The 21,586-nt window shown below is 42.8% G+C and overlaps 3 protein-coding genes across 5 annotated transcripts; 2 read left to right on the top strand and 1 right to left on the bottom strand.

Moving 5' to 3' along the window:
- The first annotated feature begins 355 nt into the window (after positions 1 to 355).
- Positions 356 to 13,333, top strand: LOC124350556 (serine/threonine-protein kinase 26-like). Of its 3 annotated transcripts, XM_046801318.1 has the most exons (10): positions 5,941 to 6,363; positions 8,569 to 9,194; positions 9,812 to 10,036; positions 10,123 to 10,288; positions 10,394 to 10,551; positions 10,663 to 10,848; positions 10,914 to 11,059; positions 11,151 to 11,826; positions 11,898 to 12,088; positions 12,166 to 13,333. In XM_046801318.1, the coding sequence occupies exons 2-10, from the start codon at positions 8,649 to 8,651 to the stop codon at positions 12,176 to 12,178; spliced, it is 2,307 nt and encodes a 768-aa protein (XP_046657274.1). In that variant the 5' UTR covers positions 5,941 to 6,363; positions 8,569 to 8,648; the 3' UTR covers positions 12,179 to 13,333. The 3 variants fall into 3 exon arrangements, with proteins under 3 accessions (XP_046657276.1, XP_046657275.1, XP_046657274.1); XM_046801320.1 differs by lacking the exons at positions 5,941 to 6,363; positions 8,569 to 9,194 and adding an exon at positions 356 to 792; XM_046801319.1 differs by lacking the exons at positions 5,941 to 6,363; positions 8,569 to 9,194 and adding an exon at positions 2,240 to 2,682.
- Positions 13,334 to 15,084, bottom strand: LOC124350723 (ras-related GTP-binding protein A). Its single transcript, XM_046801542.1, has 7 exons — positions 14,888 to 15,084; positions 14,632 to 14,731; positions 14,276 to 14,565; positions 14,114 to 14,209; positions 13,827 to 14,041; positions 13,647 to 13,762; positions 13,334 to 13,580 (listed from the first exon to the last, which is right to left on the bottom strand). The coding sequence occupies exons 1-7, from the start codon at positions 14,897 to 14,899 to the stop codon at positions 13,483 to 13,485; spliced, it is 927 nt and encodes a 308-aa protein (XP_046657498.1). The 5' UTR covers positions 14,900 to 15,084; the 3' UTR covers positions 13,334 to 13,482.
- A 316-nt stretch (positions 15,085 to 15,400) lies between these two features.
- LOC124350830 (phospholipid-transporting ATPase IF-like) lies at positions 15,401 to 21,540 on the top strand. The gene is given in 23 exon segments (XM_046801666.1): positions 15,401 to 15,960; positions 16,037 to 16,133; positions 16,202 to 16,426; positions 16,499 to 16,663; positions 16,745 to 16,897; positions 16,966 to 17,200; positions 17,270 to 17,351; positions 17,428 to 17,528; positions 17,621 to 17,740; positions 17,805 to 17,920; positions 17,988 to 18,149; positions 18,224 to 18,420; positions 18,485 to 18,731; positions 18,793 to 19,029; positions 19,088 to 19,459; positions 19,518 to 19,620; positions 19,780 to 19,985; positions 20,046 to 20,232; positions 20,298 to 20,443; positions 20,509 to 20,612; positions 20,693 to 20,858; positions 20,976 to 21,166; positions 21,360 to 21,540. Coding segments are annotated over 22 exon segments (3,591 nt in total). The 5' UTR covers positions 15,401 to 15,960; positions 16,037 to 16,100; the 3' UTR covers positions 21,403 to 21,540.
- Positions 21,541 to 21,586: the final 46 nt, after the last annotated feature.

Genomic DNA, 21,586 nt, shown 5'->3' with positions numbered 1-21,586 from the left:
TTTGTAGTTTTCTACTCGTGATAAATTCAACGTGACGCATTTTTCCTACATTTGATTTGGCCATTCATAATGTTTCCCAAGGTTTTTTTCTTTTCTTTATCACTGCGAGGCGTGTCATCGTCAGTGTCTCAGAGACGATAAAACATAAAAGGCCTTGGTAATCAGATTACCGCTAAGTCTTCACCTTTAATGCTCCGTATGTAATGAATGCAGGGGACCAGCTATGGCTAGAGATAGAGAGAGTATGTAGAATTGTAGCAGCTATGCCGTCTATGCGCAGGTGTTGTTTGTTGGTTTTGTGAGGTTTCTTCCCGGTCCCCCCTAGTGCGTCGAAACTTATCAGGCAACGCTGTTGATAAAACATAAATTTCTTATTGAAATCTATCATGGCGTTCGAGATAGATTGACGTGAGGTTTAATCGAAATGTGCAGTTAAATAGTTGAATTAAAAGAGACGTCTGTGCAATATCTGTACGAGGACTCGGATTTAGAATTTGGCCTCCGATTTTGGCGAGTGTGTGTGACGTAACAACAGAGCTACACCGTTATGAGGCATAGTTTGTCTGCTCGCGATAACCTTACTGATCGTGAGTAGGAAAACATCGAGATAAAAGTGAACTTTGACAGTTTTAAACTGTTTAGTGTTGTGTTGTCTGGAGGCCTAATAAGGACTGGAGAGATTTTGGCTGTCCCGTACATCAAAGCTGGGTGACCTTGCCTCATGCTGGTCTGCAAGCAGTTGGCTCGTCAAACCAGTCAAGAATGTTCTCGTCAATGGATCATTACAAAGAGGTAAATGAGAATCTCGATATACCATCTGACATTTATTCCAGGTCCCAACGTCAAGAGAGATTTTGTGATGTCTGCTGGCACTCGCAAAGCAGTAATGGCTGCACAATTCAGATGGCAAGCCAGACATGTTATTATTGTATCGTGTTCAAGCCTGCTGGGTTTTTTCCCCCCTGTCATTCACGACCTACGGGTCACGCGACTCTGCCAGTTGTGTTTTTCGTCAATCGGGCGGATGTTGAGCCAACCCGTTCATCCCCCCCCCCCTCTCTATCTCTTCACAAAACCCCTATTGTGTCATGCTTATTAACAAATGGAAAAAGAAAGAGGGGGGTGCTGGAACAAATCAGGCGGCAGGTGGCCTTCATCACGAACGTGGGAAACACACAAGAAAATCATAAAAGAAGGACTTGAGCCATTGAATTTCCCGACAGAGAAAACTCCAAAAAACAACAAAAACAGTGTGGGATTATTCTCACAACTCGGAGTTTTTACCCCAATAGTTTGGGCCATTTCCTCTTGATTTTTTCGAGTTTTTAATCACCCGTAGATTATTTATTTCCAGTGTTATCGAGTAGAGAGACAGCCGACAACAACCATCGAAAAAAAAAAAAAAGTGTCGCATTTTTGTGCGTGTGTGTGTTTAGATGGCGCTCGTGCGGAAATGCGAGATGCGTCTGCGTGACAAAAATAAAAAAAGGGGGGGGGGGTTGACCGCGTTCATCATCTAAAACTCCCGTGTTATGGTTTATCAAGTTCTTTCTGGTTTTGTTTGATATTGTTCGTTTCAGTCGCTAGGTGTCCCCCGTTGGAATAAAACAAAACAAACCAAAACAAATATATTAAAAAAAAGAAGAAAATAAAAACGAGAGATCCGTCACCCTTTGGCTGTGCTGGCCCCTCTCTGCCTGTGTAAAAATGACAGGAATGTCCGTGAGACTTGTGGGCCCCCTAAAGGATTTTGAAATCATTCAGCGTGAAGCTTTTCTCAAACATGAAATTATATATCGTGAAGCACTAAGAGAACCGAGCTTCGTCGTCTACATGCGTTTTAGAGGTGGAAAGAAGAATAGAAGCGAAACTTGTTTTTCCAGATTGAGCCCCCTGGACATTTTGGCCATTTTATGATGTTAAAACGGGCGCCGTTTGCCTCTCTCTATATAGACGACACTCGAAAATCGCCGAGGAACTCTCAAGTTCGATTATTTATCGGGATTTTCAGGTTCAGGCTGCTCGGATTGCCCGGCCATTTGGTGGCTGAGCTCGGAATTGTAAGAGAGAGAGAGAGAATCCCGCCGGCTGTCTCGTACCTTTATTTTTCCTTCTTTTTTTCTCTTGTGTGGTTACTGCAATCACAATAAAGAGTCGACCACCTGGCGTCTCGGACAGACAGGAGTCAATGCCTCGCTGCCTCTTTTTCCATCCTCATCCGTGGGCCAGGCCAGTCGCTTGGATGAATTCCATCCAGTCGGACTTGTCCGAATTCTAGTCGTCCTCCTTCCGTTTCGGTGTGAAATTTGCACCAAGGCTTTTCTCTCTCTTTCTCTCTCACTCCGCACACGATACGGTTGTCATGGCAGCGTGATAATAATATAGCAGCAAAAGCCTTTAGCTTCAATGTCGCCGTGATTCGCCCGGAATCCCGTCATCGTCGTACTAAATTTTTTGGGTTTTGGTTGTTCTCTTCTCTTTTCTCCGTCTGACCTGACCGTGTCAACCCGAGTCGCCGTGATTGTTGTTTGAGAGCCAACCGGTTTCCTCTTTTTGAGGTTATTGCCGAGTGCGCGTGTGTCTGTGTGCCTCTGTGTGTGTGTGTTTGTTGTTGTCAACCCTGGAACAGACATGGATTCCCGTCTCCTGTATTACGAGGATTACAATCGATCCCGCTCAGAGGTGAGATTTTCGCATATTTCACGACTAATAAGAAACAATCTCGGTCAACAAGGCCGCATTCTTTGTCGTCTACTTTGATGACGACATTGACAAAAGAAATCTTATTGACTTAAAAAATGATGATGAGATAAGATAAGATAGCGGCACAACGGAGCACGTCGCAAAAACCATTTTCCGGCACGCTTGTTATTTTTGGTTGGTTAGAAGAAAATTCATTCCGTTTGAGCCGGGATTTCCAGTTTCCCCAGCATTTCTCATTGTCATTCGACGAGATGTTAGTTTTTTTTTTCTTGAAATTTATTTTCCTCGGTGGCAGTTAAAAATTGAACCGCATTGCAGAGGTACGGAAGACGGGGGAGAGAGAGGGGAAAACAAAATACCGGGAGAGAAAGACGACAGATGGCGTGATATTCGCCTCGAGCTACAATCGTAAATCATTCGAATTAAAAAAAGAAATAGAAAATACACACACACAAGCAAAGGCAGCGCCAGAATGGGAAATCGATAAGATCGTCATTTCTCGATTTGAAATGGTTGAAAATAAAAGAATCAGGTTAGCGACTGAACTTTGTCCACATAACACATTTTTACCGAGAAGTAGATGTTATTCCCCCCCTCCATGTTGCCAGCGCGCCATGTTTAAACGCTAATTGAGTTCAGAGAACCTGAAGAAGAAGAAGATGCTCCATTTAAAAGACATACTCTTTGGTGTGGTATTCTTGGTGCACACATACATGACCGGAGGCGCCGACGTCTTTGTAGCCGTTCAGGTCACGCTAGACCAACTAAATTACCCTAAGACGCACGGGAGGAAAAAGAAAAGAAATTTCTTCTTTTTTTTTTACATTTCTTCGAAATTTTATCACGACAGGATGACGTGAATTGCTTATTTCGTTTCAATTCCAGACAAAGTGTCCTGTTAGCAATTTCATAAAAGTCTTTGTAGCTTCGTCGCTTTTTTTTTTGGGAGCTGTTATTTTGATTGCCCATCAGACATTTTTCGCTACCTTTTTTTCCCCCTTATCGTCTCTCCCCTCCTTTTTAATTTGACTTTTTTTTTATATGAGATTTACCGCTTTGATTACGAGCGTTCCAGGTGTTTCCACACATTTTTTTCTTCCCTTTTTTCTTTGGTTTCTGGTACATTTTTTATTTGTAATGAGGTTTTTTTGGCGTGTGATACAGTTCGTTCAATGTGATAATGAGTTTCTTTCCCTCCCCCCCTTCATTCCAATGTGTTATTTTTTTCATTCGCCAATTTTCCCGGTGTGTGTTTTTGGACCATCTGTCTGCTCGGTCGGATCCATCTGTGTGTTTTGCGGTTTTTGAATCGAGCGCTCAATCTGACGGGAGTATCGTCGCGTGGCGCCACCTGACGGCCGAATTGACAACCATTTCGTTTGACGACCCCCGAGGGATTTGAATGAAACCGAAAAAAAAACCCCAAGGAAATCGCAATTGAAGATTAAAGAAAAGGAAAAAAAATATTTTTAAACATTATTAACATTTTGGACTCGTTTGCTCCTGTGCTCCTATTCCGTCGAGCTGTTGAATTGAAGGCGCACGCACTCGGAAATACCCCTTAATTGGATTACATTCAAATAATGTCGTCGTGCGGGTTCCGCACTGTGTAGAAAAGAGAGGTGGGGGGATTTCGGAAATGAGGGTGATCGGTCGTTCGATCGTAGTGATTCTTTGGGTGGGATTTTTGCTGCTTCTAACGAACCTATTACGAATGCAAACCCAAATGCGGAATAAAAAAAAGTAATACGGGTCGGTCAAGTGACGGCCGAGTTTTGTTTGTAATCGAACGCCGCGGTCCGTGACACAATTCAGCGCCAGTTGTCTTTCTTTTATTATTATTATTTGATTTCATTTCGAGTCTTCAAATAATCGCAGGAGGACAGGAGGGGGCTATTGTTTTCTTTTATGATCATTATTATTATTATTCCGACCGATATCGCACCACGAACCGATTTTTAATGATTGTATTTGTTCGCGGGGAAAAAGCTAAAAATCGGATGCGCGTCTGCGTGTGTGTGGCATAGATTTGTTTCTCATTCACGCGGGACTGTAGTGGCCAGTGAGTCACGAAAAGAGGAAGGAATTGACGTCATCCATTTTGGTCTTGACGGCAAGCCTGAAAAAAAAAAGAAAAAAGAGATTTCATTCCATTTTGTGTTGGGGGCACATCCGTACCATACACCACCCCGCATCACAGCCAGAGCCAAATGAGTCACAAACAATCTGTTTTATTTCTACTACGTAATATAAGACAATCGTTGTAGTGGTGGTGGCGTAATCCAGACTCATTTAGCCGGATGTCATGGTATTTCCGATGTTATCCCGGATCCGGACCCTTTTGTTCCTTTTTTTTCTTTTTTAACCAGCTCTTTTATCTCTACACACACACAAGTCGATTTGTACATGTGGAAAAGATGGCCATCAAAAGAAACCTTTTTTTTTCCGTGTAAGAAGAAGAAAAAGACTGGAAGAAGAAGAAGTAGAGAAAAATATTTTTCTTCGTCGACTTCTTTTGTGTTTGGTCCGCCCCCCTCCAATCCGCCCCAGGTGTGACGAGTTCAACGCTTTCGAATGGGGCGGACCCATCCAGCCAGCCAGCCAGAGCTCTATAGTACTACCTCCAGCTTGGGGAACATACATAACACAGGCACGAGCATACACTATACACACACGTCTGAGAAGTTGGATCTATCCCTTGCGTCAAGAAGGATTACGATCTAACGGGAATGTCTTGGAAGAAGAAAATAAAACCTCTCCCGGGAAACGATGATGATGGCAAAATTTGACAACAACAACAACAATCGAACGTTTTATTTATTTAATACGCCAATCCCGTTTCTCGGCAAACAACAACAACTGTCACACCGGATGAAATATTGTCTAAAGAACACAGAGAGAAAAACATCCGCAACGGTACTACTCACTACCCATCCAAGATTTTTATTTTTCGCCCCGTCAAAAATCTGAAAAATCTAAACAAAAAATGAAAAGACGTTTGACTTTGGCATGCAGCGATTTGTGATTGGCGCTGACCATTTTTTTTTTATTCTCTCTCTCCCCTTCTCATTCCCTCTCTCCTTCCTTCCATCCGGAGTAAGTTTGTGTGTGTATACAACACGACCGAGCTGCAGCAGCAGCGGAGCAGCGGAGTCAAGAGAGAGAACAGACAAAAACATTGGAAGGTGGAGTTGGAAAAGAGGAGAATGGAAGAGAGTCGAAAGAGGAGAGATGGGTTTTAGACACTTTTTCCCCTGAGCCAGAGAGAACAGAACAGAACCGAACAGAAAAGGCAAAACCTTCCACAGTCATTGACCAAGTTGCTGGCGAACCAGCAGCTTACCAGACTCTCTTTTTTTTTCGGTGTTGGTTGCAAGTGCGCCTCTGTGTCTCTCTCTCTGTGTCTGTGTGAGTGTGCTCGTGTGTTCGTGTCGTTTTTAGCCTTTGAGCTGCCAAATTGCACAAGTGAAACATTCGCCATGGGCTAAAGAACAACACCCAAAAATGAACGACCAAATCTTTCGCTTCCGTTCCAACAGTGTCTAGTGCCTGACTTTGAAGGAGTTTCAATTTTATTTTTAATTTAAATTTTTTTTTTTTTAATTTCTTCTTGAAATTCACTGAATTTTTTGGGGGGGTTTGATTGGAAGAAATCAAAAGGTAAGAAGAGCGGAGGTGAATTGAATAACAGCAGCAGAGGGAATGAAATTAGAATTTTCCGAGAAAATCATTTTGTCGAGGCTTTGTTTGAGAGTTCCCCAGGTAAAATAAAGGTGTGTTTTGTGTGTGTGTGTGTGTGTGTGTTTGGCTGTTTTGAAAGTCGACCGCTAGGTGCAACAACAATTTCCCCTTCTCTCTCTCTCTCTTTAACTGGTCCCGTGTGTGTGTGTGTGTGTCTCGGTTAATCTCTACAGGTGGGTTCGGTTTCAAAGTCGACGAGAGACTTTTTTTTTTGAAGAAGGAAAAGGTTGCACCACACAAATAGTCACACACACCAACTCCCCCGCGTTGCTCTCTCCCCTTGGAAAAATACAAAAATTTCATTCCAAAAATGAGCTGCTGCTGCAGGAAGAACGAAAAGGAATGTTTATTTATATTCCACCCAGAGTCGACTGTGAGGGAATTGTTATGCCAATCAAAAAATGATAAAGAAGTTGTAGCAGCAGCAGCAGTAGTAGCAGTAGTAGACAGAAGAAAAAAAAGAGAAATGTTTAGTATGTCCTAGAAACATGCTTTGGAAAACAATTGACGATCGTGAACTCTCTCGCCGCCCAGTCACGTTATTATTATATCTTGTGCAAAAAAAGAAGAAAAGGAAAGGCGAATTAAAATACCCAATTTCACTCGAGCTTCTCCCAATGTGTGTAATCGTTGGTGTTAGTCTGCAGCCGAGCGAATCATCGGCAGCGCGTGAGAATGTCATTTCTTTTTTCTTACCCCCAAGTTTCGTTCAAATCTAAAAAAATGTTGTTAATCGTTCAACAAGTTTTAAAAATAAAACCTTCCCCCCCCCTCCGAAATAGAAAAAAAAAATGAAAAGAGAAAAGACGAAACAACTTTCTATTCTTTTCTCTTCGTTCGTTCGTTCATTTTTTTTTTTTGGTTGTTGTCCCGTTGGTTTCGACCTTGCGGCTGCGTCGTCTGCGCCGTAGAGTTCACATCCGCTTTCCTCGTCCAACGGAACCAGATTAACACGGCCAAAAAATAGCCGCAACCATTTACTACCCCAAAAAGAAAATGTCGATTGGAATTGACACGAAATTGTTGATTGAGGTTGGGGGGTTAAATGTTTTTGTATTTTTGATGGGGTGTATTTTTATTTTTCCATGGCCGTCACCTTGGGCAGATGTTTTGCAAGATACCGAATTTGAAACTCTCTCGACATCTGTCATCAAGGCCCCCCTTCATATTCTCCGTAATGGCCCCTCCCACCGGCTTTTGTTATTCGCTATCAACTGAATTAACGAAAAATATAAAATGAAAAAGTAGTGCAAGGTTCCCTAGATCGCTTTCCAGTTGTTGTTGTGTTTTTGGGTCGAAGGTTTTTTTTTTTCAATTCTCCCTACGACATTGTTTCTCCGTTGGCGTTCGGCTCTTTTTCTACCCTCCTCTTTTGCCCAGGAGAAAACGTTTGGCCTAGCTCTCTTCCTGGGCACCTCAAACATTCGTGAGTCACGAAGTCAGAACGGCCGTGCGGTGATGGCGGCGGCGGTGGGAGATTTATTATGATATTCTCTTTCTATTTTTCTTTCCAACAGATATATTTAGTCGGTGGCAGGCCGTTGAAAAGTTCGAGGGCTATAGATGATGAGTGTGTGAGCCGTCACGTCCGTCCGTACGTTCGTCCGCCACGACGCATTTTTGAACCCCCATTTACTCTCCTGTCTCGGTTGTTTCCTATTTGCCTTTCGTGTGTTTGTGGGGAGGGGGGGGAGTTCGTGTGAAGGAAAAATATTCGACGAGGAGGAGAATTGTTTTCGAGTTTTCCGAACAAAAGATCCGTTCGGACACGGTCGGCCACTTTCGCCACGTCGACGTGAAACCCAAGAAGAAGAAGAAGAAGAAACAACTTTTCTCTCCCTCCACTTGTAGTTCGTTTGTTTTGTTGGAGCCAACAAGCGAAGCGATCGCTTTGAGCGGTTAATTTTTAATGATCGCCAAGGGAAAATGAGCGAGCAATCATCCAGAAAACGGACATTACACACACACACACACAGTACGACGAACCCCCCACCGTGTAGTCAATTCATTGGATAACTGTTTGAAGGGGAAATTCGAATTTCATTCCATCTGCGGATGGTCTAAACCCAAAAAATAATGAAAAACCGATTGTTAATTGTTTCTCCATTATTTTTTGAATCAAAGAAGAAATATATCTTGGAGAGGGGTGGGGTGTGGAGGAGTCGTCGTATGTGGACTGGCGGCGGCCGTGAGTGAGTTGAGACATGGGCATCATCGGCGAGATGAAGCGCGACAAATCGTTGGGAAGCAGCGCCAGCAGTGGCAACAGTAGCAGTGGCAACCGGAGCGGCAGCAGTTTGTCGAGCGACCGGCCTCGCCCGCTCTCGGCCTTCTGGGGCGGACTCGGCTCCAAATCCTCGTCGCCCAAATCGGAGCCTGTCGTGCCCAAGGGCTACAAGCTCAAGCACTCGTACGGAGGATCTACCGGACACTTGGACGCCTACGGAGCCGGAATGGGTGGCGGGATGAGACCGGCTGTCTCCATGCCCGTAGTGGCGGCCGCCGCTGCTGCTGCCCACCACCTTCCGGTGGCGTCGCCCAGCAGCCGGAACAATACCACCAGCAGCAGCAGCAGTAGTGGCAGTCATCCCATTAGCGGGTCCAACAACATCAACAAACATCATCGCCACCAACAACATCGCAACAGTTTGCCGCCGGCCTTGATTCAACATCCTTCGCTGCAGCAGCGACCCAATCAGCAACGGCCACCGTCGCGTGCAATCAGCACCGGTGGCTTAACGTCCCGGATGGTAAAAACATTGGACAAAAAAAAAAGAAAACTAAAAATAAAAACTAAAAAAGCGACAAACGGGACGAGAATTATTGCCGTGTGTGCCAATTTCCCCCCCGTGTCGTTTGACGACCGGTCCGTGAATGTCACCTGACGATTTTCTATTAAAAGAGAAAGAAAAAAAGTAAACCGGCCACGCTTGACGCTTCCATGGGCGGATGATTATTAGTCTCATGTTCTTCGTGTCTTTTTTTTTCCATTTTTTCGTTATTATTTTTCCGGCCATTTTTATCCGGTTCCTTTTGGCCAGTCGATATGCGTTTTGTGTCGAGTGCTGGCAGCAGCAGCAGGAGGAGAGTGATAACTTGTGCGAGTTATCTTGAATAGGTATTCCGTCGCCCCTAGGGCCAGCACTTAAAACGACCTTTTTGGACGTTGGTCAAGATGGGAAATCGTGTTTTCACCGTTAGTTGATGCACACACACACACAAGTGTGTCAAACATTCGGCACTCGATCATCGATGTCTGGCCTTAGCCATAAAAAGGCATCCCGTTATGACGTCACGTTTCGCCTTTCTGACTGATTCCCCAATTCTAAATTTTTGTATTTTTGTCTGAATTTTTTCTTCGTTATAGAAAGTGGATCCCGAATTGATCTTCACCAAACAGGAGAGGATCGGCAAGGGCTCGTTTGGCGAAGTGTTTAAAGGCATCGACAACCGGACGCAGCAGATCGTGGCCATCAAAATCATCGACCTGGAAGAAGCCGAAGATGAGATCGAAGACATCCAGCAAGAGATTATGGTGCTGTCGCAGTGCGACAGCCCTTACGTCACTCGCTACTACGGATCCTACCTCAAAGTAAAAACACCCAAATTTTAAATTTTATTTTCTTTTTTAACAAAATTTCTACTGACGGAATTTCTCTTTTTTTCTTTGTCTGTTAGGAGACGAAACTGTGGATCATTATGGAGTACCTGGGCGGCGGTTCGGCGCTCGACCTGATGAAGGCCGGCCATTTCGACGAAATGCAAATCGCCATCATCCTCCGCGAAGTGCTCAAGGGCTTGGAGTACCTTCACTCCGAACGCAAACTCCATCGCGACATTAAAGGTGAGAGAAATAATCAACAGAAATGATTTCTTCCAAGAAGAGCACGGCCTTGGCCGTCATCATCATCATCACCATCTCCCGTTTGTTTTCTCTCTCTTCCCGCAGCTGCCAACGTGTTGCTGAGCGAGCAGGGCGACGTGAAATTGGCGGATTTCGGCGTTGCCGGCCAGTTGACCAACACGACCAGCAAGCGCAACACCTTTGTGGGAACGCCCTTCTGGATGGCACCTGAAGTCATCAAGCAATCAGCCTACGACTCAAAAGTAAGGCGACATTATTCTGCTGCTGTTGTCTGTTCAACCCGTTTTTTTCCAGTTTAACAATTTCGTTTTATTTTGTTTTCTAACGACATTGTTCTCTGTTGGCGTTTCCAGGCGGACATATGGTCGCTGGGCATCACGGCTATCGAACTTGCCAAAGGGGAGCCACCCAATTCCGATTTGCATCCCATGCGCGTCCTCTTCCTCATCCCAAAGAACAATCCGCCTCAATTGACGGGCAATTACTCCAAGCAGTTTAAGGAGTTTGTCGAAGCTTGTCTCAATAAAGATCCAGAAAATGTAATGAATGAAATGAAATTCCGGTCGGAATCGAAAATAATCAAAATGAAATTTGATTGAAACAGAGGCCAACGGCCAAGGAGCTGCTGAAAACGCCTTTCATCCGCAAGGCCAAAAAGAATCCCTACCTGATCGACCTGATTGACCGCTTCAAAAAATGGCGGATGATGCACAACGGCGACAGTGGCACCGATTCCGACAATTCCGACTCGTACGAAAACCGGTTTTCATATATTTGACACACTTGTTGCGTTGTTTGAACAGATTCACAAGAATTTCCGTTTGATTTTCATTTGATTTAGTGAGGGCTCTCACACGGACAACGACGCCAGCGATCCGTGGATCAACACGGTGACGAGCATCGAGTCGATCGTGGCCCGCAGTGGCTACCCGTCGGATTGGAGCGACAACGGAGGAGATAACAAAGAGTCGACCACCAGCAGCAGCAGCACCAACAAGGTGTTGTCATCCTCTGAGCAGCAGCAGCAGCAGTCACGTTCCCCGCCATCTTCAGCGCCGGTCAAGAGTCCGATGAACGGGAATTCCGTGACGGTTGTCGCGGCCGTCGCCTCGTCCACCACCACCAACTCCTCGGGCGATCGAAACCTGTCACGATCCGATGCCGAGCTATCCAAATCGCCTCCCAAAGAGTTGTCCAGTCCCAGCAAACAACCAGACCAGAACAACAGGAGGTTACAGGCCAGCCCTTCCAGGGCCGGCGAGGTCGGAGTCAGGAGATTTGAGGAGCCGGAACGGGACAGAGACAGTCGCACTGAACATCATCATCAACAGCAGCAGCAGCGAAGCCGTGGTGAAAAGCAACAGGCCCCGCCTCCACCCATTAAGGATCTCAACCGGCGCAATAATGACGAGCCGGACACTACGACAAAACCTCACAGATCCTCGCAGCAGCAGCAGCAGCACAATTCGAGGCCAAAGAATGCCGTGCCCACCGTCATCTCGCCCCTCCTTGTCGACGTAAATTTGTCACAACAAATCAAAACATTTAAATGATCAATTTTAAAATTTTAAAACATTTTGTCCTGCAGCTATCAAAGAGGTATCGCGGTGGCAACGGTGGCAACGGTAAAAGTCCGCTGGATGAATTGCTCCACGCTTTCGAGATGGCCGAGAGGTCCAGTCCAGGCGTCACGGAACTCTTTGTTCGAGATTTGCTGGCCAAAATGGTGCCCAACATGACCGAGTCCCGCGTCAAATCTGTCGTCGATCGAATGATTAGGTAATTGATTTTGAGGAGAATCATTCGATTTTATCCATTGGAATAAAAATTTTTTTTTTAATTGGACACTATGACAGAGATTCATCCTAGGTGACACGAGAGACCTAATTCAAGCGAAATTTGAAACAAAAAGAAGAAGAAGCTGATCGTACTTATCGAGTGAGAAAAATTTTGTTGTGTCTAACCCGATGACGACGCCATCATCATCACCCATTCCCTCCCCTCCTCTCGTCTTTGTTTTACATATAATTAAACAAACAAACAAAAAATAAGAGAATCAGAAGAATAAGGAAAAAAAGAGACAGAAAAGAAGAGAATAGCTGATATAACTATTGTTAATCATTTCCCCCCTCCTGTTATTTGTATCCGGAGCGGTTCCTTCCGCCCTCCCACAGCTCCGAGAGTGTGTGCGTGTATGTTGTGTGTGCCGTAGAGAGAGAAATGTTGTCGATGGAGGGGAGGAGAAGGATCCGGGGAATTTTCAAAAAATATTTCTTTTTTTTTTTCTTTCAAAAAATTTAAAAATAAGAAAATCAATTTATTATTAATAAGGGGAGAAAAGAGAGTCCTAGCGTGATTGTGTTATATATATAACTACCTTGTGGAGAAAAAAATGTTTTTCCCCCCTCTCTTTCCTTCTCTCTGTGGTTGAAATTTAAACATTTTTTCGTTGTTGTTTTCATTTAATTGAGAATGCAAACGGAAAGTCACAAAAAAAAAACGAATAGAAGAAAAAGTTGTTTTGTTTTTGGGGTAGTCGTGCGCTACACTTAAAAAAGTCTTTAGGGATGGAAGATTTTTTTGAACCATAGGATTTGAAACAGTTGAGAAAAAAAAAATCAAATTTTTTATTGGTGTGTGGTGTAATTATAAAGAAAAAACCTTGTTGCAAGTCCTTTTTGATTCTTCCAACGTATTTAGTGAAAAAGTTAAACAAAAAAACATCATTCGGTTCAATTCTCTCCCCAGGCTCCTACATTTCTTTTGTTTGGTTGTTTCATTTCCGCTCGCCTCTACATTTTGCGTGTGTGTTTGTAATATCTTTTTTAGGGTTTTCTTTGTACAGACCTTCTACCCCCCATCCCCCTTTCTCTCCCCGTTTTTTGCAAATAGTTAAAGAAAAGAGCAAAAGAAAAATTTAAAAGGAAAAAATACCGTGAATGTTTTTTCATACCACACACTTCCCTCCTCCTCTCCCATCCATCAAAATGATTTAAACTAATACAAAATTTCAACAACTCCAAATTCAGCTTTTTTTTGGCTTTCGCTCTCTATTTCGTCTTCAAAGATGACATAATTATCAAAAGAATTAGAGGTGGGTGGATGCTCCTTTGTTAATTTGTTAACAGGTTCACGGGTTTGAATGCCTTTTATCTTCCGAATTGAATAGAAAATCAGCGAACCCCCATCGATGACTGGCTTTCACTCAGCTTTTCCAACTTCTCAAAGTGTTTCCGAGCATTCTTCATGTTCATCAGCGTCGCGGCAGAAGCTACGCAATGAAAAGAGAAATTTAAATAAATCATCTCTGATTTAAATAAAAAAAATGAGAACTCACGAATGGTCGAGTCGGACGTAACGACCATGACATAAGTGTTGGATGTAAATACGTCGATGAAAGCTGCAAAGTTCGAGTTTCGCACTTCCATTGATTGGAATTGCGCTGCCAATTTGCTGTCGAGTTCAAAATGTTATGAATCAACGGACGATTGGAGCAAAATCATTTTGCGATAAATACCTGCAACTCAGTTTGAATTGTTTGATTATGTTGGAGACTTTCTCGAAACGATGGGGGTCTCGATGTGGGCGGCGTTCTGTGTGTGAAATCACTAGAAAAGTTGCTCGCTCGAACAGCAGCACTTCGTCCGCGTCGATAATATCAGCGAAATTGGTCAGACTACACTCGAGTTCCTTGACATTCGGGATGAGCATGTAAACTATCGACGACCACGCCTACCACAATAAGAAAAAAGGAAATCCGTTTAGCAAATTGTAAATGAAAAAGCAGTAAGATTTTTCAATTACTTTGTAGAGAGTTTCATCCCAAATTGATGTCCGGAAACATGTGCAATCCAATGGCTTCGACAGACGTTGAAGGTTTTCTTCACGCTCGCGGAATATCTAATCCAACAATAAAATATTTGACATTCTTCTATAGTCCCTTTTGATTGCTTTATTGGGTAATACCAAGTCCCGTTGATCTTCTTGCACCAAATCCATTTTATGGATGAGACAAAATATCTTGGCTTCTGGTGAGTTTTGCAAGATGGCCTCCAGGCAGCTCTGGTAATAGTGCATATCTTTCTCCAGCTCCCTCGACTCCACATCAAACACATAGATGAGAACCTCAACATTCCGAAAGATGTTGTCTCGCTGACTGGCAAAGTAGTTCTCCATGAATGCCTCTTGGCCTCCGCAATCCCACAAGTTGAGGACAAGATTTCCCAGGAAACGGACATGAGAGTGTTCCACATCAACTACAAACCAAAGCATTACATTAGTTGTTGCAATAGATTAGCCAACTTTCCTATGACAAAACATACTTGTGGCACCAAGTCTCCTGGTATCCCTGGCAATGTAATTGGCAAATATGATTGATCTCATACTGGTCTTTCCAGATCCACTTTTACCCATTAAAAGCACCTAAATAATTATCAAAATCTTTATTATCGAGTACATTCCCAATTTGATATAGGCGGGTCACAGTCCTGTGGGCGTGAATTCATGTACAGATTTGACCAGATCGCCGATTGATTTAAATGAATATTTTGAATATCAATTAATTAAAGATTATTTCACCTTCTTCTTCATTTTGTAAAAGCTGTTTTGATCGAAAAATTCCTGGAAGAAGAGTATATCAATCTCGAGTCACCCCTCTCTTTGAAGACTGAAATTGAAAGATGATGGAATCGTCTGCTGACGATAAACAAAACAGAATAAAAGAGCGGGTCAAACTGAACCGCCCCCTTTCTTTAACTCTCGACAAAATGTAATCGTGATTCTATGCGCGATATCCCTCGAAAACACAACTCGAGACATCCGTAAACTGAGAACCCAAATAAAATTCTTATTAAAAAACAAAAAAACGGGACCATATTATTTTGTTCATTCCGGATTGGGCGTTGGCGTTCCATTGTACATACGTAAAATTCAGTCGAGGGCGACGTGACAAATTATGGCTTTCCCTTCAATAATTCAGTATGATGATCGAAGCACGTCTATTCACGTGGCAGTCTAACTCCTTTGAGAGCAAGTTTCCAGCAGGACAGCAGGTGCGTTTTCCATTGGAAAACCCATTTTGTAATAAGAGTTATAAGAGGTGGGGGGTGGGAGAAGTTCCCGGTGCGGCCGATTCAAAATACCCTCGGGGCTCAACTTGACAGTAGAGCAGAAAAGAAAGAAAAAAAAGGAGAAAAAATATTGTCGATTCAATCTTTGCTGCGTCGTTGCATATCAATTAAAACTTTTCAAGAGCATTTCCAGTTCTATCGTAACTCACCGTCGATCGTTGCACACACACACACACACATCCTGGTTTTTTAGGTTGCGTGGCTCAACAAGTGTGTGTGAGGACTTTTCGTATAGCCCACCCGTTTCGTCATTTTTTGTATTGGGAAGGAGGTGATCGCATGTTTTTCTTTTTTACTCTCGTAAGGCAGGAAACGAGGAAAGAGAGAGTTTATGGTGCGGGAAAACGTGCTCTTTTGTCCCCCATTGCCGACGTTTATCTATAACATTCCTTTTTCACTCTATTGATCGTTAATTTCGCTCCGTCTTATTGTTGATTGGAAGTTTGGTAAAGATTCGAGAGAAAAGAGAGTTCTCTATTGCTTACAAAAGTTGGCCAAGGTTACACTACTTTCATGCATAAGGTGATTTTTTGTATCAACCAATCTCTTGTGAACAACAGCCATTTATTTGTTTAATGTTTTTCCTTGTCTGATGTAGGTCTCTAGTTGTTTTTTAAGGTGTTGAGATTCGATGCAGATTTTCTGCCATCACACCTGTCAGTATGGGGTGGATGAACCACTTGGATCGTCTAATTGTGAGTATATTTCATTTTCAGGCATGCCTGATATTGATTGTTCATCATATTTCTTTTCGTGTCTACAGAGGGGAAAGCAAGCTCCTTTGGTTAGAAACCGAACAATCAATGTTGGCAGCAAGTTTCACTCACCTTTAGAAAATGCACTGAGTGGAACAAGTAGGGGAGAAGTATTTGTGGATAACAGGGTTGTGTCAGCAAAGTACACAGTATGGAACTTTATCCCCAAAAATCTTTTTGAGCAATTTAGGCGTATTGCCAACTTTTACTTTCTCTGCATTGCAATAATTCAAGTAGGTCAATAATTCTAAGTTTTATTATCTATCATGTTGGTACTATTCTTCCACCTATAAAATTGATTTTAGATGTCCATTGACAGTCCAGTAAACCCTGCAACGAGTTCACTGCCATTGGTTTTTGTGATAACAGTGACTGCAATCAAGCAAGGGTACGAAGATTGGCTAAGGCACAGGAATGATAGAGAAGTGAATCTAAGATTGGTAGATGTTGTTCAACAAGGATCAATGCAGGTATAATTGCAACTTGGGAAGGGCATACTTCAATGCAACTTTTTATATTTATTATATGTCATGGATTACAACTTTTTACAGCAAGTACAATCACAAAACATTCACGTCGGAGATATCGTGCGAGTGAAACGTGACGAAAGTTTTCCCTGTGATCTGGTGCTCATTTCAACATCAAATAATGAGGGCAAATGCTATATTACCACTGCTAATTTGGACGGTGAAACGAATTTAAAGGTGAATTGAAAAGACTGCGATTGGGTCCAGACAAGATTTATTAATTTTTGATTTTAAATCAATTTCAGACACATTACTGTCCAAAGGAAACAAGACAGCTGAAGACTACTGAACAGCTATCTGCCTTTTCGGCGTGCATCGAATGTCAAAATCCCACTCCTGATCTTTACAAGTTTATGGGAACTTTGAAAATCTTTGGTGACGCTGATATCGAGAACCCGCAACTGTTGACGAAGGTATCGCTTGGCTTGGAAAACACGCTCCTTCGTGGCGCCAGACTCAAAGACACTGAATTCATTTATGGTGACCCATTTGTTTTCTTTCCCAAATAAATCCAAGTGGATAACTAATTCTGCTCAAATCATTTTTCAGGATGCGCTGTTTACACTGGACAAGACACGAAAATGGCACAGAATTCCAAATTGACCAGCAATAAATTTTCAACGGTTGAAAAGTAAATCAGTCACTTAGAAAAGTATATTTCAATGATTCTAATAGTAATACTAACCGTTTTTCGTTTTAATTTTTAGGACAATGAATATGTTCCTCTTGTTTTTTCTCTCGATTCTCGTGGTAGAGATTTCTGTCTGTACTGCCCTGAAGTACAAGATGTGGTTCTCGCCTACTATAGGTAAAAATTAATTTAGAGTGAATGTGCTTCTTCGCTTCTTTTTTTAATTATAAATATTCATGACATTGATTGACGTTTGTATTGTTTGATAGCTGATGCGTGGTATTTGAATGCCAATCATTCAGCTCCAGTGAGGGATGTGCTGCAGGACGTCTTCTCCTTTCTCGTCGTATTTAACTACATTATTCCCATTTCTCTCTATGTCACCTTGGGTAAGCAATATTTTTAATTCGCCAGTATGGCTTTTTCGTAACTTAAATTTATGCGCGATTGCAGAAATGCAAAAATTTATTGGAAGTCTGTTCTTCGCTTGGGACGAAGAATTGCGTTGTCCAATTACCGGTGAGATTCCAATTTGTAATTCGTCAGATTTGAATGAAGAGTTAGGACAAGTGAGTTTTATTTCTTATTTTCATTTTAAGACGTCCATTTAACCAAATTGTACTTATAAAATGTTAGGTTCAATACCTTTTTACCGATAAGACCGGTACTTTAACCGAAAACAACATGGAATTCCGCCAATGCTCCATTGCTGGACTAAAGCACATGGAAAAAGAAGGCGATCTCTTTGCCGCTCTTGATAACAGCGCAAGACATTTCAATCCTGTTCATCACTTTACTGTAATTATTTCACCTTTTTATCTTATTGGAGGTGTTGAGTTTGCTAAAAAAAAAAAAATTATCCCGAATGACAGGCTTATCTTGAAGAATTTTTCGTTGGTTTGGCGCTATGCCATACGGTGCAGGTAAGCATCCCCACCAGTAGTAAACGTGAAGAAGTGGTTAGTTCTCATCCGGGATACGTCAACAACACCTTTCATCCCGATCACTTTGACTATACTTATCAAGCGTCTAGTCCAGATGAAAAAGCTCTCGTCGAAGCTTGTCGGAGGTAATCAAATAAATTTTACGGCATTTTTATGAACCGATTTTTATTGATTTCATTTGTTTTGTAGGTTGGGAATTGTCTTTCATGGGGAGGAAGATGGTTTGATTCGCCTTACTGTATTTGGCCAAGATCGGTATTATCGCCGGCTTCAGGTGCTCGAGTTTGACTCGAATCGCAAGCGAATGTCAACCATTGTTCTGTTCCCAGATGATAGTATCTGGCTTATTTGCAAAGGTGCTGAAAGCACGATAATTCCCAATTGTATTGGTGGTCCAATCAACCAAACTCTTGAACATATCAACGATTACGCACTTGTAAGTATTCTCATTTCTAATTTTCAGCCGACGATATTTTTAAAAGAAATTATTTATTTAGTTGGGATTGCGGACCTTGGCGATATCAGCCAGGCAACTTACTTCTGAACAATATGGGGGCATGATGGAAAAATTAAACGAAGCTAGACAGATGATGGTTGACCGAGAATTATACGTTAGCCAGATCTTTGATGTTATCGAGAGTGACATGACTCTTCTAGGTGCTACCGGAGTTGAAGATCAACTTCAGGACGGTGTAGCAGAAACGCTCGAGGCTCTCAGGGCCGCTGGGATCAAGGTACAGCGCTAACAGACATTAATCTAAAGACAGTTTCTGAACTCCCACTTTTTTACAGGTTTGGGTCTTGACTGGCGACAAGCTGGAAACGGCCATTAATATCGCCTACTCGTGTGGGCATTTTAAACGGGGAATGCAGTTATTGACACTTACTGCACAGACCTCACCCGCAGAATGCCAAGAGACATTGTGGAGATTAAGGTACGTACTCGCATTTCATTGAACGTTTTTTCTTTGGATCTTGTAACATTTTATTCTGTTTAATATTAGACGACGTATTTGGGATGAACCAATTCAAAATTTTGGCTTCGTCGTCGATGGTGAATCTCTTGCTCATTCTCTCAGAGAGCATAGACAACTTTTATCTGAAGTTTGCAGCCATTGTAATACGGTTGTTTGTTGTCGAATGTCTCCCATCCAAAAAGCAGAAGTATGTCATCCACCAAAGTGATCAAAATTCGGTCTTAAACGATTTGAATTCTGTGCAGGTGGTGAAAGTTGTGAAAGGGTTCTCCTCCAAACCTATTACAGCTGCTATTGGTGATGGAGCCAATGACGTCTCAATGATCCAAGAGGCCCATGTAGGAATTGGTATGAAGCACATTTAGACTTTTAACTTTTAACACTAACCCCTCACCCCATTTTCTTCTAACTCTTTCTCTGCTTTCTATTGAAGTCTTTGGGGCCAGGTCAGTTCTCGTTTTTGATCGGTTGCCGTGCATTAATTAATTTTCAAATGATTTTTCTCAGGTATTATGGGTAAAGAAGGGCGACAGGCTGTTCGGTGTTCAGATTTCGCTTTTGCGAGATTCCGTTTTCTGCGGCGAGTGCTACTTGTTCATGGCCACTGGTATTACTGGCGGGTCTCTACTCTTGTTCAGTACTTTTTCTACAAGAACATTACCTTCATTACTCCGGCGGTCTTTTTCGCCATCTTCAGCGCTTATTCCACGCAGGTTTGCTATTTGCCATCATATTTTGCCTGGATGACCTAATAACAATTACTTTTGTTTTAGCCGATTTATGATACGTTTTTCCTGACGTTTTACAATATCTTTTTTACATCGTGGCCTATTTTGATTTTTGGTCTCCTCGAGCAAAACTTTACCTCTCGTCAGTTGCTCGAAAATCTCCATCTCTACAGGGACATTGCCAACAACGCTCGTATGAGTTGGTTTCAGTTTTTCAAGTGGACACTTTTAGGTACTTGAAGAGTCAAATTTATGGTGTGATTCATCATTCAATCTCGTCTATTTACGTCATTCAAGGTCTCTGGCATTCCGTGGTCATCTTTTTCGGCTGTATACTTCTTTGGGAATCGGATACGCCTTTCGATTCGCGCGGTCTCACTATGGACTTTTGGAGTTTTGGAACGCTAATCTATACTGGTGTCATTGTCGTTGTGAGCTTGAAGGTATGATTGAGAACACCGTAGAAAAATTAATGGCGATTAAATGTTAACAATTTAATTTATTGTAGTTGATGCTTCAATCTCGTCATTGGACTGCCCCCTTTGTGATCTCGATCCTGCTCTCCGTTTTCGGATTTATGGGTCTCGCCTTTTTATACTGTGGGATCTCAGTGTAAGTTGACTTGACGTTCCTTAATCGACCGATTGTATTCGGTAGTAGTGGTTACTTAAAATTCATTTTGATATTTACAGCGACGCGCTGAATAATGGGCCGTTAAAATGGGTTTACATGAATTTGCTCTCTACTGGACCTGTGTGGCTGTTCATCGTTTTTGGAGTAGTGGTTGCTCTCTTGCCTGATACTCTCATCGGTGTGTGGGAAGCTTACTCCGCTGGCGAAGGCGTCCTTGTCAATCAGGTAAAACCGATTATCTATTTTCCTACTTTTGTTTGTTGGTCTACGAGGAATTCATTATTGCGCCGACCGTTTTTGGAGAGATGCATTCGTTTAACCCTAACTTTGCCAATCAACTAGCGGTGTACCCCCGGTCAAGCACTTAGGCAACAGCTTGACCGAACCATCTCGCTGCTCTCTCAGTCGCGAAGCGGCAAATTACAAGTGACGCTGGATCAAACTGCGGCCGACCAAAGTATGCACCAATCGGCGTCGTACGAACTGCGTATTCAAAGGACTAGCGCTAGGAGAACGCCAGCAGGATTGAACGGGTTATTACTAGTCGTCATCTATATCGCGCTTTGGGGGCTATGGAACGCGGAAATTTTGTTAACACTCGCTCTAACTTTTGCCGCTTTTATTTAATCGCTTTGACGAATCACGCTTCAAATCACGTTCACTCTTCTTTGTTGAAAACATCAAATGAAAACAACTTTCCCCCTTTCTTTTCTCGAATTTTTATAGAGGTATCGTCAGCGCAGAGTCGACCACAACCTATCGACACTAACGTCCGTCACAGTGGTTTCGTGGGCTACTTCGTGGAGTCCAACTGGCGGTACTACACCCGCCCCTACAGATGATCGTCTTTCCCGGTCTTGTGTCAATTCTCCTCCGTTATTCACGACCATTGACATTCAATCGCCGTTTGCCAAGTCACAGGAGAAGGTCACCTTTCGAATGCAATAAGTAAA

This window comes from Daphnia pulicaria, chromosome 7, assembly GCF_021234035.1.
Source record: "Daphnia pulicaria isolate SC F1-1A chromosome 7, SC_F0-13Bv2, whole genome shotgun sequence".
NCBI lineage: Eukaryota > Metazoa > Arthropoda > Branchiopoda > Diplostraca > Daphniidae > Daphnia > Daphnia pulicaria.
Note: the sequence above shows the minus strand (reverse complement) of the source record. Positions and strands in the feature narration are given on the sequence as shown.